The sequence below is a fragment of the Capsicum annuum genome, chromosome 1, assembly GCF_002878395.1.
Source record: "Capsicum annuum cultivar UCD-10X-F1 chromosome 1, UCD10Xv1.1, whole genome shotgun sequence".
Lineage (NCBI taxonomy): Eukaryota > Viridiplantae > Streptophyta > Magnoliopsida > Solanales > Solanaceae > Capsicum > Capsicum annuum.
Genome location: NC_061111.1, coordinates 12,911,458 through 12,928,289, shown reverse-complemented (window position 1 = coordinate 12,928,289; position 16,832 = coordinate 12,911,458). Strand labels below are relative to the sequence as shown.

The 16,832-nt window shown below is 37.8% G+C and overlaps 1 protein-coding gene across 1 annotated transcript in view; it reads left to right on the top strand.

Moving 5' to 3' along the window:
- Nucleotides 1–16,832, top strand: part of LOC107868516 — a gene marked incomplete at its 5' end in the record, with an annotated part of 37,001 nt that overhangs the window by 12,130 nt on the left and 8,039 nt on the right. The window contains 14 exon segments of the mRNA XM_016715222.2: nucleotides 155–403; nucleotides 598–753; nucleotides 1,621–1,761; nucleotides 1,867–2,109; nucleotides 5,619–5,746; nucleotides 5,905–6,028; nucleotides 8,429–8,590; nucleotides 8,705–8,852; nucleotides 8,995–9,095; nucleotides 9,843–9,995; nucleotides 11,139–11,186; nucleotides 11,682–11,789; nucleotides 12,667–12,741; nucleotides 15,836–15,886. Coding sequence (XP_016570708.1) covers nucleotides 155–403; nucleotides 598–753; nucleotides 1,621–1,761; nucleotides 1,867–2,109; nucleotides 5,619–5,746; nucleotides 5,905–6,028; nucleotides 8,429–8,590; nucleotides 8,705–8,852; nucleotides 8,995–9,095; nucleotides 9,843–9,995; nucleotides 11,139–11,186; nucleotides 11,682–11,789; nucleotides 12,667–12,741; nucleotides 15,836–15,886 — 1,887 coding nt within the window.

Here is a 16,832-nt window from a genome sequence, read left to right as displayed (position 1 = left end):
TAATTTTGCCAAGTTAGCGTGGGTGCCTGCTTGATGTGTACATTGTATTTTTGCTTGACTTTTTTATTTTTTTTGAAAGTATTTGACCTTTGAATTATGTTAAAAGTTATTAGTCCCAGTTACAGGCTTGTAATACTTGTAGCAACTTGTACAGTTTATTCAAGATCACGGTTCTAATGTGTGTGATCGTAGCAACAACTTGGAGTGGGTACCAGTAAAATTTCTCATCCTTCTTTTGAGCTTCATCCATGAGTTACAAGTACTCCAAGGGAGATTGGTTGGCTGCTTGAAAACAGGAAGCTCAAAGACCAGCCTTGGAATTTCTGACAAAGTTGGCCAATACTCAATGATGGAAAGCTCGACCATTTTTGTGGTGTTCTCTAAATTATTTTTCTCTATATTGGTTAGTTACCAGGAATCTCATCTGTTATTCCATTTATAGCTTTTGGAGTTTCTCTGAAATCCTGAACTATGTACACTTTACCGTGAGGTAGTGGTATGGACTGCGTACACTTTATCCTCTCCAGACCCCTCTTTGTGGGAATGCACTGGGTATGTTGTTGTAGTTGTCTGAAATCCTGAATTGCCTGCCTACAGGATGCACTTGTCTCATATGCTGGAATGTCGTGCAGCATTTTTTGGTCAAAACACATGGAGGAGGGTGGAGATTTTTCTGGCTCCATCCGAGGCAGGCTGGGGGGTCCAAGTCAACGTCGGTTGTCATCTTCATTGACCAGTTCAGTTTTGCAGGCTGTATGATCCTTTATGGCATAATGATTTGGGCATGTATACTGCATTCCTGCAGGGCCTTTGATGTTGATGTGGAATCTCTAAAATATCCCTTTGTCAGGGTTATATTTTGAATTTAATACATCTTATTAAACTAATAATCTCTAGCAGTTTAAGGTCTCAGCGTCTAACTTTTTGATATGTATATGAGATATGAAGCTATTAATGTTACCTTTCTTTAAAAAAAAGAGATATGAAGCTATTAATGTCATGACGGAACTCAGTCATATTTTCTGGTCGGACTCTTTAGATGTATTCACCAATGAAAAAGATAAACATTTTAATGGAAATGTACCGCATTATCTAAGGATATTACGTGGTCTGCTCTCTTACTTAACCTTTATTTTCTTAGTCCTCAATCTGCTTTCAGAATTCTTTTCTATTGTTTTTCTCTCTCAGGATACTCATAGTCTAAGTTGCTCGGACTCTCCAAAAATGTTGCCGCACCCGTGTCGGATCCTTCAAAAATACACTATTTTTGTGACACATATCTGTAGACATTTTTGAAGAGTCCGAGCAACTTAGCTCATAGTTGTCGTGTTGTAATTCGTTGTAAGATATAGAGGGTACATAATTCTCACTGTTAATTCTCTCTATTAAACATTTCCTAGGTGTTTGATCTTTGATAAATAGGGTGTATGTGAAATTGTTGCTGTAAGTGGTTCGATATGTTTCTTCACGTAAGGCATGTTTCTTATTGCTCTCCATAAACATTTGAAGGATCAACCAATCCTTTCTCATTCCGTAATTGCCTTGTTTGTGTTTCTTTTCTGGTTCTAGTTATCAGATTTATAAGCTGCTGACTTTGTGTTTTAACAAACCTTCGGATAGGTGACGTCTATAAAAGCAGTTGCTTCCATCTCCAGTTGGTCCGCACAGTTTGGCACTGATGCTTCGCTCACATCTGCTGTTACCCATCTGTGGAACTTTTGCTGGAAGATAAGTAGTACATCTACGGCATGTAATTCAGAGGTAAGATTTAGATAATCTTGGATGTGCTTAGGCATACATTAAAATGTGACAGCCAATTGATTTGAATATCTTGCTTCCCTTGTTCTTTCTTAATTCCTAAACCAGATTGAGGCTGAAATCTGCCTAGCGGCATATGAAGCAGTGGCAGGTTCTTTGGAAGGATTACTGTCCATGTTCTCTCTGCTGTTGTTAGATCATGTCACAGAAGATGATCAGTTAACTACATTAGAAGCTGATGGTAAATCAGTCTTGGATTCCTTACTCAGGACTTTGCTTCAGAACATCAACAACATAATTGCAGTGGGAAATTTGGCACGAACTCGACGTGCAGTTTTATTGAACTGGAAGGTGATCTTCTTTACCTTTTACTTGGTATATGCATAAGGGTATATGAGATTATATCTTGTGTATTGCATACGTAACATTAATCTTAACAGGCAGGCAAAAGACTAAAGACCGGAGGGAGGGTGGTGATGGCATTGAGCAAAACAGTTGTGTGAAATGTTACAACAACATACCCAGTGTATTTCCACAAAGTGGGGTCTGGGGAGGGTAAAGTGTATGCAGTCCATACCACTACCTCAGATTAATCAGAGTCCTGGCTCAGGGTAGATAACAGTGTAACAAACAAAAAACATAAAATAAACAACAAAATGGGATATCACACTGCTAGATAGTAAAAGAAACAAGACACCAACAGCGTAATATTATAAACTATCTATTTGAGATCACAAACATCATCAGAACACTTTGTACAAGAAACCACATGCATAGATACAAGCACAATACTCTTCCCTGCTATTACCACTCTTACCCACTAACCCTCTACCCTAATTTGCGTCCTCCACACCTTCCTATCAAAGGTCATGTCCTCTGCAAGCTATAGCCGCTCCATGTCATGTTTAATCATCTCCCTCCAATATTTCTTCCACGTACCTTTACCCCGCCTAAAACCATTTATAGCAAGCCTCTCATACCTTTGTACTTCCGTACTGGAGCATTCGTGCACCTCCTCATCACATGCTCGAACCATCGCGACCTCACTTCCTGCATCTTGTCTTCCATCAAAGCCATGCCTACCTTCTCTCGAATAACCTTTTTTCTAACCCTATCTCTCCAGGTAAGTCACACATCCATCTCAACATCCTCATCTCCGCTACCTTCAACTTTTGGATATAGGAGTTTTTAACTGGCTAACACTCCACTCCATATAACATAGCCGATCGGACTGTCACTCTGTAGAACATACCTTTAAGCTTAGGAGGCACTTTTTATCACAAAAAATCCCTGAATCGAACCGCCACTTCAACCACCCTGCACCAATACGGCGTGTGACATCCTCGTCAATCTCTCCATTTCTCTGAATCATAGCCCAAGATGAAACTATCCTCTTCCGAATGGCTTGTGAATCCAGCTCCACTACCACGTCAGTCTCATGTGTCGAACCACTGAACTTACATTCCAAGTACTCTTAGTCTTGCTCAATCTAAACCCTTTAGACTCTAGGGTTTGTAGCCAAACCTCTAACTTATCATTAACTCCTCCCCCGGTCTCGACAAACAACATCGTCAGCAAATAACATACTCCAAGGCACCTCACTTTGAATACGCAACGTTAAAATATCCATCACCAAGGTAAATAAAAACGGGCTAAGAGACGGTCCCTGGTGCAACCCTATCAAAACAGGAAAGTGCTCCGAATCTCCTCGTACCATCCTCACATGAGTTTCACTCCTTCATACATGTCATGAATGACCTAGTGTATGTCACAGACACACTTTTAGCCTCCCAGCACCTCCATAAAATCTCCTTTGGGACTTTATCGTATGCCCTATCGAGATCGATGAACACCATGTGCAAGTCCTTCCTCCTCTCCTTAAATTGCTCCACTAACCTCCTCACGAGGTAAATGGCTTCAGTAGTCAAGTGACTTGGCATAAAACCAAATTGATTCTCGGAAATAGTCACGATCCTCCGTAGCCTTAACTCTACTATCCTTTCCCAAGCCTTCATAGTATGACTCAACAACTTGATACTCCAATAGTTGTTGCAACTCTGAATATCCCTCTTGTTCTTATACAATGGAATCATCGTACTCCATCTCCAAGCTTCGGCCATCTTCGCCGCCTTAGAATAATGCTAAACAACCTTGTCATCTGGCCCGGTCGCCAGACCCCTCTGCATCCTACGAATAGCACCCTTGACCTCATCAACCTTGATACGCCTACAATAACCACAATCGCAACACCTCTCTGAGTGCTCCAAGTCCTCAGCACGAAACCTTTATTACCCTCATTGTTCAAAAGTTATGAAAATAGGACTGTCAACGCTTCCTAACATGGGCATCCTCCACCAACACTCTTCCATCCTCCCCTTTGATGCACTTCACTTGGTCAAGGTCACGGGCTCGCCGCTCCCTAGCCTTGGCAAGCCTATACAACTTCTTTTCCCCACCTTTCTCCGTTAAAGCCGCATACAAGCTCGCGAAAGTTGTTGTCTTAGCCGCTGTAACCACTAACTTTGCCTCTCTCCTAGCTAATTTATACTTCTCCCTATTCGTCCGCTTTTCCTCGTCATTCGTGCCCTCCACCAACTTTGCATAAGCCACCTTCTTAGACTTCTCCTTCCCTTTAACTTGTTCTTCTACTACCAGTCACCTTGGTAGGTGCTTGCTAGATCAGCCTCTCGAAATAGCCAACACCTCTCTAGTTGTCTCCCTACCACGTACTATCCACGTCCTCTCTACTCTCCCAAGCCTCCATTGTTGTCAACTTCTCTCCAATCTCCAAAGCACTGGCCATATCCAATCTACACCATTTAATCCTAGGCCGATCCATACCCCTCTTCTTTCTGCCCTTTTTAATTTTCAAGTCCATCACTAGGAGTTTAAGTTGGGTCGAAAGATTCTCGCTTGGTATGGCTTTACAGTCTTTACATAGCGCTCTATCACCCTTCCTAAGGAGCAAAAAGTCTATCTGAGTGTTCACCACCGAAGTACGAAAGGTAATAAGGTGCTTTTCCTTCTTTGGGAAGCTCAAATTTGCTAGCCACAACCCAAAGGGCCTAGCAATCCAAAAGTGAAGCTCCTCCTTCATTTCTTTCCCCAAAACTGAAACCTCCATGCACATCATCATATCCTCTCGATAAAAACCTCCATTGAAATCCCATTTTATGAAAAGCTTCTCAGAGCTTGGAACGCCTCTCATCACCTCATCCTAAACCTCCCAAAAGCTCTTCTTCTCCTCCTCGTCCAAGCCCGCTTGCAGAGCGTAGGCACTAATATCGTTCAACGTAGACCCTCCAATGACCAACTTAATCAACATCACCTGTAAATGAAAGTAAAGAACACGCAATTTCCATAAGCATCTCCCTGTAGCCCAAGCTTGCAAGCTAACAAGCTGTTCCATTGCCTCTAGAAGAAGTGGGGAAGGAGAACCCATGTCAGAGATATGTAATGACACAAAAATCTGGAAAAGCTGGTATTTCTGTGTTTCAATGGGAATACACAAAGCAGAACATATGTGTTAAATTATTGGGACATCAAAAGAGAAGAGAAAGATTGTTAGCTTTTGGGAAGCTGTTCGAGTAGTAAATATGAGTAGGTAATTATTAGGGGAAATTTTATCCAGTGAGATGTTTGATATAATCTCTAGTTTGAGCACTTGCTTTGATGCTACTTGTTATTATTTTAAAGGATAACGAGTAGTAAATATAAGTAGGTAACTGGTAAGAGTTTTTTCTTCTTTTGCTTGTTCTGGTTTAAGTTGCCAGCATTCCTCTTTCATTTTAAGGATTTCACTTGTGGTTGTTGAAATTGATGTGCTTCCATGATAAGATGGTCTTCCTTTATGATTTCAGTGGATATGCCTCGAATTGCTGCTATCAATTCCCAAGCATGCACTTAAGACTGGAGATCATCTGAGAAAACATAACTTTTACTTCTCAGATACAACACTTATATGGACTTTTGATGATCTTGTTGACAGGTAAGCAACCATATGTATCTTCTTAGCAATCACTAAGTAGAAATTATTAGGGTTAATTCTACTTTGTCTTTGAATTATGATTTTTGTACTCATCAAGTCTTTTCCTTATCAAATTAGACTTCCACCAGTAATAAATAGAAATGGTGATATGGTTGCAGCCTTGAGAATGCTGGAGACGCTTCTGTTCTACCAATGCTAAGATCTGTCAGATTAATCATGGAGCTGTTAGCTTTAGGAAGGAAAGGTTCAATGGTTTCTACTTGTCATGGCATAGACATCCAGGTATGATTAATCTGTCATTGGACATGTTACTTTCCTTTAGTTCAAGTTGTATGTTGTTTTTACTTATCAGTTTAAGTTTTTTTTTTTTTTCATGTTGTGTAACTTATAAATCAACATAAATCTATTGAAGATGAAACATAAGTTAAATGAGTCCTAGTCTCTTAAATGGTTTTAATGATATATGCCAAGTGTGCACCTAAGGGCATGACCTAGCAGTTTAGAGAACTGGAAGGAAGATATTTAGACCAGGGATCTCCCCTTGCTTAGCTCCTTTTTGTAAAGCGCAAAAGCTAAAGCGCTACATAAAGCTCTTTTATTATAGGGCGAAGAAGCCCTAGATCCACCTCTTACTTACCTACCTTCCCAGACTAGCTAGTCAGGGAGAAGCATTCTTAGCTGAGCGTGCTAGCTGCTGCTTCATTTCGTATAGTGATAACGCTTTCTCTTTCTTAGCGCTCCGCCCCCCTTGTATAAGTACATCAAGAAGCAACTAATTGCAATAGAAAAGATCACCAGAGAGGAGACAACCCATTTATGATTCCAGCCGAGAAGATTATTAAAAGGAAGGATCAAGGTATGACAGCTCCAGCTCACAACCACAGGGGCCCGCCCCGTGAGGCCAGAGTGGGATTCAGCCACATGTGCGGGTGTGAAAGGATTTTATGGTCTCGGTCAGAGGAATGAAGAATTTTCGAGAAAAAAAAGTTTTTCATTTTTTCTTTTTGTTTATAGTTTGTATTCTAGTTGAGGCAAAAAGGCGTGTTGTTGTTGGGTATGTTGATATATGTATGGGTGGAAGGGTTCAGGTCTGCAAATTAGTCTGAACACCTCCATTATCCCCAAAAAGTGTACAGTTATAGAGTGAGTACATATATTTGATATAACATGACATTTTTGTTGAAATTTAAAATCTTGGTGATAATGGGGCGAATGTTTGATGAAAAACATTGAATTTGATCAAGGAGAAATCCTATCACGTGGATTTTTTGGGGAACTCGTATCGTATAGATGGGCAACAAACTACATAATTTGGGGAACCTACTGCTTTCAACCAAGCAACTCCCAATATGAATAAAGTGCTCCATCGTGATGCATTTTCAGTGAAAAAATAAGTCTTCTAAACGTTCTCTTGTTACAATGTGATCTCTTAGTGCATTTTCTGTGTTAAGATATCGCAATTAGTGTGAAGAGTTATTTAATCTCTCTCTGATAGTTAGTGAAGATTGAGGCTATTTAAGACACAGTTAAGTATTATGAAAGAATGGGATGACTTCATCGCTACCATAACCTTTAGGGTGGGGAATTGAATTAGAAATATCTTTTGGAGTCATGGTGATATTGAGAAAAGATGTAAGATCACATTCCCGTTCATTTACAGTATCTCAAAGCAGAAGAAGATACGGAGATGATGGTACAATAGTTTAGGGAGGAATTTAGTTGGGATACAAGGGTCAAGAGGAACCTTTAGGACTGGAAGATAGTTGAATTTGAAGGTCTGATTGAAATGATTTAAAAGCAATGAAGCATTGTACATCTCATGTTAGTCCAGGCTTATGGAGGTGGGAGAGGGAAGCGATGGAAGGGATGTTAGGGTCAAGAGGAGCCTTTAAGACTGGGAAATAGCTAAAGTTCAAGACTTGTTGAAATACTTTACAAGCAGAGTACAACTCATGTTTGTCAGAGCTCATGGAGGTGGGGGTAGGAAGAGTTTTCAGCAAGGTCATATTTTCATAAGCTCTTTATGGGAAAGGAGTTGAGTTTTGCACACTTATCGAATTGGATACCCAGGACATTCAAGAAGTGTGTGTATTTTCACTTGAGGGTAGTTATATTGTTAGCTGAGACTATGAGGAAAAGGTGTATTACATATTCCTAGTATTTTTTTGGTGCACAGATCTTTCCAATGGCATATAATGTATTTTCTTGATATCAATGCAGATTTATCTATAGATGGGGCACAATAGAAATAAAAGATCCTTATAGGTGATATCTACTAGTTTTAGAATAGGTTTTGGACATGTTAGAGAACTATTAAAGGAGAAGTGGGGATTCATCTAGCCAAGCCCAACTTGTTTTGGGACTGAGGCTAGTTGTTGTAGTGACAGTTTAGGCATTTAAGTATTGAAGGAGCTATTGATAATACTAGGTGTTGTGTTTATGGAGAGGACTATAGTGTCATAGCTTGATAATAAGACTTGTTGTGATCCTTTACATTTTTCGATTTTGTTGTTGGAACAGGGAACTAGTCAAAAAATTCATTTTGCTCCTCGCTTATGCTTACCCCCTGCCCCTTCACAAAGTGATTAATTCAGTTAGACTTTCTGCTAATCATGGGTGGGCATTCGCGTGATGTCAGGTGAATCACCTATTGAATATTCACTAACTATGCTCTCAACACAGATGATGTGGAAGCTGGTGCGCTCTTCATGGATTTTACATGTCAGCTGTAAAAAAAGGAGAATTGCTCCGATTGCTGCACTTATGTCTTCTGTGATGCACTATTCTGTTTTTGATAATGAGAAGATGCATGAATATGAGAATGCACCTGGACCTTTGAAGTGGGTGGGTAGTCTCCCTCCCTTCCCTGTGTTTGTGCTAAGTTTTTTGCTGATAAATTACATGGGTCATTTGCTTACCATTTTTTCTGAAAAATAACTACATTCTCCACATCTGCAGTTTGTGGAGAAAATACTTGAGGAGGGCACTAAAAGTCCACGAACCATTAGGTTAGCCGCCTTGCATTTAAGTGGACTTTGGCTTTCTTGTCCAAGTATTATAAAGTTCTATATGAAAGAGCTAAAGTTGTTAACACAATATGGTTCAGGTATGCCCTTAATTTTCATATTATGTCTCTGATTATGCTATTAATTGTTAGTAAGTGGAGTAGTTTTCTTTCTGTCATTTCAATATCTTCTGATTCCAGTGAACTTTTTCCTTTTTGCACGTGCAACTTCATCCCTCTTCAGTTGCATTTGATGAGGATTTTGAAGCCGAATTGTCTGAAAATCGTGATGCCAAAATTGAAGTATCAGTGCTGGCTAAAAGCCCAGATCCTGAGCTGACTGAAGTAAGTTCACACCATCTCTTTTTGGAGATCACCCTCTACAATCATGAATCCCTACTGGTACAAAAGAATGAAAGCAACTCACTGGTTGATGTAATTTTATTGTTCTTAAACAATAGAAGAACACTGACATTGTTGCCACTACTTTTGTCACGTTTTTTGATATTTTGCTCGGCGTTATGGCACCATCTTTTATTTTAACCAAATGGCGAGTATTTATTAAACGGAGCTCCAGGGAGTTTCTTTTTCTTTCTGGTCAGCCGTCATAAGATTCTTGCTGTGCTTTTAGGCAAGTGATGTTATAAATGAGAATTGCAGTTTCTGGACTTGGAGTTTCTTTGACAAATAAAAAAAAGGTTTATATAAATAGTTCCTTAATTTTCTATTTTGAATTTGTTTTTGCTTATGAAGATAAAACTTAATCAACTACATGAATTAGGAAAGCAATTTATGTTGTGGGGGAAGGAGGAGGAGACATTATCTATTTAAATTGGAGAACCTTGTAGTTTCAGTGAGTTGTGGATCAAATGCATTTTATAAGTGACTACCACTTCATGCTTTCCATTTTATTAAAATCTTTATTTTCTATTCTTAGCTCAAATTGTCGGAGAAAAAGTAGTATAGTTTATTCCAAATTATTCTTCTTTGGCTTCTGTGGACAGTAATTAACGCTAGTTGGATTTTGGCTCCCCCTGTCCTAGCATTCAACTAGTTTCTGATGGGAGTGATCCTGTGCTCGCTTTGTACCAGGAATTCATCAACACAGAGCTGTATGCACGTGTCTCAGTGGCGGTTATGTTCTCTAAACTTGCAGAAATAGCCGGCACACACAATGAAGATAGAAACGGTAGCGCTGCCCTTGTATCTGGCAAGATGTTCCTACTTGAACTACTCAATTCTGTGGTACTGGATTCTGCTCTTATCATCCTTGTTGACTCCTTCTCCCCAACCCAACTCAAAGAAGGGCAAACTTTTAGAAATGATATGAATTAAAATTTTGGGCATATCTTTTTAGCTACTTTTACGCCAATTTTTTGGTTTTTGTATAAACTTACAACTGAACACTTAATTTGAGTATATGTTAATTTATAGACAGTAACTTGAGTATATGTTAATTTATAGACAGTAACCGCTCGTATACTTGCATATCATTATATAGATAAGAAATTACACATTTATGCTTAAGTATGTCATGTTTAATACCTGGCTCCTGATACTACACAACAATGTTCGTAACAAGATGTTATCACTCCTTAGAAGCCGTTTGGCCATGAGTATTTTTTCACTTTTTTTTGTAAAATTAATTCACTTTAGTGAAAGAAAAGAGAAAATCTCAGTGTTTGGCCATGAAAATTCCAAATACAATTTGGAATTGTATTTTGGAAAAGTGAAAACAAGAAAAAGTTGTTTTCACTTTTTTCACTCCTACTTCTCTCACAAAATTTCAAAAAGCAACTTTAATTTATATTCATGGCCAAACGCAACTCCAACTCCAACTCTATTTCCAACTCCGAAAAATTATGTTTTCATGGTCAAACGGGGCCTTGGTCTCCAATGGTTTACAGTAGTAGTTAGTTGCAGTTTAGTAATTAATTGTTGCAGACTGGTAGTTATTTACAGTTTCTACTAGTTATTTCTTAGTAGTTGTTTTCAGTTTCTCATTCCAGCAGTGTTAGGATGTCATGTCCTAGTCTCTAGGAGTAGTTATCTTATTAGTATTGTATTTAAACTCCCCAGACCCCACTTGATGGGAATACACTGGGTATGTTGTTGTTGTATTTAAACTCCAGGTTTATTCAATGAAAGAGAAGGAGAAATTTATTAAGTTTACTTCAAACTCAAGAGATTGCAGGTTCTCTCTTAACGAACCAGCACCATAGGTTTAAAAAAAGAAACTTCTTTCCAGACTCCTAATTCAGTCTACATTAAATCTGATTTTGTTTTGCAACGTCCCATAACTCGATCCATATCCGGGGACCATAACACAAGCACACATGAGTTTCATACTTATCTGTGGGAATACCAACTTCTAGATTGTTTATGCAGGTGAACGATGAAGATCTTGCTAAAGAGTTGTGCAAAAAGTACAGTGCAGTAAGTACTTTGGTTCATGGACCTTCCCATCTGTTATAAGCTTAAGGAGCCAAAATTCATTGTTTGAAAAAAAAAACTGATCAAAAAGCTTAAGGAACCAAAAATAGGAGATGGTGAAGTTCTTTTGGTTTTCCTATAAGCATCCTAATTCTTGTGATTTTTCTTGGATGAATGTGTTTTGTTTTTGGTTATAAATTTTCTAGTTCTAGGAGCTCACTGAATGGCTCTATTGATATTTATCTGAGTTAGAGGGATGACTTTCAGTACATGGTGCAAATCATCACTTTTAATGATTAAGTTCCATAATCTGAGAGTAACAAGTATGCGAGCTGCACCTTACTTCTGTTGCTTTCTCTAAACTTGTGAGCTTTTCTTAACCAGTGTTCTGATTAGCCCGTATCCTTTTCTTTGTTGTGCTCAAATATGTAATTATTCCAGCACTTCCTTGGTGCTGCTGTTAGAAAGTTTATCGCTTATCTTTCATCTTTCTGGCAGATTCATAGGCGGAAAGTTCGTGCATGGCAGATGATATGCATTTTGTCACATTTTATTGATCATGATATAGTACAGCAAGTTACCCATAACTTGCATGTATCTCTCTATGTAAGAACTTCTTCGTGGCAATCTATTTATTGCTCTTTTATATATTTTTGAATCCTTGTTGACTGTTATCATCACCCAACAGAGGAAAGGAAAAGGAGGAGCCAATTTTGCTGACCTTTCTTAAGATAACAATATTACTGAATTTGCGTAACTCTAGGTTTGGAGATGTTTGCGCTAGATATTCATAGATTTCTTCTGTTGCCCTTTCTAATTGCACACTGTTTCTTTTCCTCTGTAAATTTGGGATTTGCTAGCTTTTCTACATGCTCTATCCTACTTTATCTTGGACATATTTATCAGTGTATTTCCAGAATTTTTTTTGCACATCTTTAAATAAGTAATAGACAAGCTGCTAATGGATACCAACATTGTGGTATAGATACCAGATGAACAATAATAATGACTATATTCTTATGATTATATTTTTGCAATAAATACATTATTTAAAGGGTGCTGGAAGTCGAGCAACAATGGTAAATTTTATAAGAAGCTTTGGATGACTACCTGACTAAGTCTCCCATGAAATATATGGAAAGAAAGAAATAGGAGATGCTTTGAAGACAAAAAGGAAGTGATTCGAGTTGTTAAAAACATACATTTGCCCCCCCACCCCACCCCCCCACCCCCCACCACACACACACACAAAGAAAAAGAGAAGAAAAAGGATTTGATTTAGGTAATGTTAAAGTCAAAAGTCTCAAGAGTTTCATTGGCATCTACTGCTTCATGCAATATATACAGTTACTGACATATTTGTTTGTCCATGAAAGTCAATATTTGATGGAGTTACTGTCCTTATGTTCTCAAATGATTGGCCTCATGTATCAAGAGCTCCATTGCTGATCCTAAAGACTCTTTACTGTTCTTTTCCATGTAGAGAAACAATTTCCCTTCAGTTCGACAGTATTTGGAGACCTTTGCGATCCATGTTTACTTGAACTTCCCTTTGCTGGTATGGTTCTCTCTGATAAGTTCACTTTTTGGTTGTTCTATTCATAACATTGGATTTTTCTATGTTGTGCCATTTGACATTCCGATTGCTCGCGTGATGATTAGGGCTTGTTGATATGTGATACATAGTGTTTCAAATGGCGATTGTTGAGCTTATGTGTTGAAACATAATTAAGTAAATAAATATATGCACTCTCTAACAATTTTAACTTTTAGATGAGATGATGCTAAGAATCGTGTTACTTGAAAGGAAAACAAGAAAACAATGCGGAAGCGAAAACAGAAAGATTAAAGATTGAAAATTGAAGATATGCAAAATTCGAGAAATAAATCCCCAAACTTTGAAATTTGATTGTATTAGACCTAATTAGTGGATTAAGAGTAATCATATTTACAAACATATTCAACTCAAGAACTTAGATAAAAGTGATCTAGACCCCTAATTGAGTAATTAAACATTAATTAGTATAACACTAATTACCTTCTTCAATTAATTGAGTAAGAATTATAAATATTATCAAGGACAAAACTAATTTGATTTCTTAGAAGAATCGTTCTTGTAAGGTTGTGTGATAATTCTCAAGTAGCCAATACACTAAGGTAGGGGTGTATAGACCAAACCGTCAAGTCAAATCGAACCGACGAACCAAACCAAACCGAGAAAAAAATCGACTTATGTTTTGGTTTGATTGGTTTGGTGTTAGAAAAAAAACCCGATCATTCTTGGTTTGGTTTGGTGTTAACCAAAAAGAAGTCAAACCGAATCCGAATCAAACCAACATAATATATATATATATATATATATATATATATATATATATAATATTCGAACATTTTTATACATAAAATATTAATTATAATCTACTTTTTAAATACTTTTTCAACTAGTTTTAGTAATTTTCAATAATTTGAAAGTAGATGTAGATCTATATTTAGATTTGGGCCTTTAAGTTGTAATATTTGTCCATTAATTGCTAATTAAATAATCAAAAACCCAATATACACTTAAAAACTAAATTTTTCACTCTTCATCTCACTTTTTAGTTTCAAGAGAGTTTTCCGCCCCTCATTTTTTCATAATTATGGTTTTTCATTTGCACATGAGTAAAAACATATTTGATCTAGTCTTCGATCACAGTATAATTGTAAAAACTAAAGATTATAAAAAACCCTGAAAAAACCGAAAAAAACGACTAAAACCTAAACCGAAAAAACTAATTTTATGTTTGTTTGATTTGGTTTATAGTTTTAATAAACCGACATGATTGGTTTGGTTTTTTTTTTTTTAATAAAAACCGAACCAACCTGACCTATGTATTACACCCCTACACTAAGGTATAAAGGATAGAGAACTCTCAAATTGTATTAGTGATAATCTTTTGTCCCAAAAAAACAAAAAAGAAGTCCCCTAGTTATTGATAATCTTTTGTCCCAAAAAAACAAAAAAGAAGTCCCCTAGTTATAGGGGAAATTTCGAACACCCTCTACTAAAAGACATGAGATTTATATTTTACTTTAATGGAATAATTAAATATTCTCTCCGTTTCAATTTGTTTGTCTTACTTTCCTTTTTAGTTTGTTTCAGAAAGATGCTTCTTTCCTAATTTGACAACTCTATAATTCCAAATTTTCTTAAACTCAGTGCCAGTCAGACTAAGACAAATAGAAACAGAGGGATTAGTAAAACCTAACTCGGAAAACAAGTAAAAGTTAATGTCACACTTCTTTTCAAAACTAGGAAAGAAGTGTCCAAGTTTTGCAGCAAAGCACAAGTCTAAAGTAGCTCTTTTGGGCATGCAATTCAGCCTGTTTTGGGTTTGATTTTTCAGCACTTTGGGCATGCAAATCAGCTCCTATGGGGTTCCATGTGGGTCCCGATCTCCCCCCTCTTGGGCTTGTACTTAGACCATGAAATATGTGTAGCACTTAACCCACTCATCACCGCAATTCCTAAGCTCATTCTTGGGCTCTTCTTCCAAATAACATCGTCTTGATCTCCCATTGAAGCTCAACAATATTGTCTTTAACTTCGAAAACTTCATTCAAGTCCTTTAACTAAGGCATGCCACCATGGATGCTATCAGATGGTAGCACAATTCAATATAGTCTTAGAGTAAGACTCACTCTTTTCTTAGTTTACGATTTGGGGGCTCCTATGGCATATTGTCCACACTCTATATGTTCACTCTTTATCAAAAAAAAATCTCTTTTGTTGGGATATGAAAAATTCCTGGGTGCGCATGAGGAGGTGTGTTAAAAAAGTAAAAAACATATGCCCTCTCTAACAGTTTTAAGTTTTTAGATGAGATGAGCCAGTGTAATCAAAGGTGCGCTTAAGCCGGAAGCGAGGCTCAAAACGTGTTGAGCGCTTCGCCTTGCTTAATGAGAACTTGAGTGTCATCATCGAGGTTCTAAGACATACTTTACATTTCCAATAAGCCTCTTCTGAAAAGGCAATACTAAATAATTGATATTTCACTTTAGCGTTTTTTTTTTTAATTTCCTTGGTCATATATTTGTCATTCATGCTTACGATTATTAGTGTTGGACTAAACACATATATTTGTATTGTTTCTCCCTTTGCGTCTTTTTTTCTTGCGCTTTATTTACACTTTACGCCTAAAGCCCTGATGGACTTGGGAGCTATTTTGCGTTTTTTGCTTTTGATAAAACTGAGATGCCCACACAATCAATATTATGGTTACCTTAAGTTTGGACTTTTGCTGCACATGCAATATAGGTTTTTAGATGAGCTTTTGCACAAGTCTTTGATACCACGACAACATTATCCGTCCCTATTTTACTGAGTTGTTTCTTGAGTTATTGATGATTGTTTCTGCTGAACAAATATTCATAGTGGTTATGTTATTTTTGAAAGTCAAGAAAATAATAAAGAATATTGTGTATAAAGTCTTACTGATTATGTCATAATAATTTGGCATCCAAGAATTGCGGAATTTATCTTATTTATGTACCCCAAAACTCCTAATGAGGATCCTTGTTGTGAGTGCTAAGTTTTTAACTATCAAATTCTACATGAGTTTCTCTTTTCTAGTTACCAAGCATATCAGTATCATTCACTTTTACTTTTGCAGGTTGGGCAAGAACTAGTACCGATGCTGCGAGATTATAATATGAGACCTCAGGTGAGCTTTTTCTTGTTCCACTTTCTAACAGCTAAGGTGATAATACTTCAGACAGATAAACTGGAATGGCACAACGTATGCTAGCCTGATACCTGGGCAAGGATGATATGCACCGAAGAATAATGGATAAATAGTCACATTCTTTTAGTCTTCCCTTACGACTTCCATCACTATAAAATGTCCTTATAGTTATTAATTTTTCATCTGTCTTTTGTGGTCGCATTTGGATAAAGGAAACTAATGGAAAAGTTTGTACTTAGGGGTGCAACATCCTTTGATTTGGAAACAAGACTTTAAAATTGTAAATGCTGTAAGTTTAGTGACTCGAGGCAGGAGGACGAAGTGGTGGTGAGGTTGGACTCCCAGGATATGTGTAAGAGGGATAGTTTTAAGTACCTTGGGTCTATGATCCAAGGGAATGGTGAGATTAATGAGGATGTTTCTAACCGTATTGGAGCAGGTTGGATGAAGTGGAGGCTTGCCTCGGGTGTGTTGTGCGATAAGAAGGTGCCCCTTAAGCCTAAAGGCAAATTCTATATAGTGGCAGTTCGTCCGGCCATGTTGTATAGATCGGAGTGTTGGCCAGTTAAGCACGTTCACATCCAAAAATTGAAGGTGGCGGAAATGAGAATGTTGCGTTGGATGTGTGGGCTTACTAAAGGGGACAGAGTTAGGAGTGAGATTATCCGGGATAAGGTGAGAGTGGCTTCGGTAGAGGACAAGATGCGGGAAGGAAGACTGAGATGGTTTGGACATGTGATGAGGAGGGGCGCGGATGCCTCGGTTCGGAAGTGTGAGAGGCTAGCGTTGGATGGCTTCAAGAGGAGAGGAGGTAGGCCGAAGAAATACTGGAGGGAGGTGATTAGACATGACATGGAGCAGCTTCAGCTTACTGTGAACATGACCCTAGATAGGAAGACGTGGAGGTCGAGGATTAGGGTAGAAG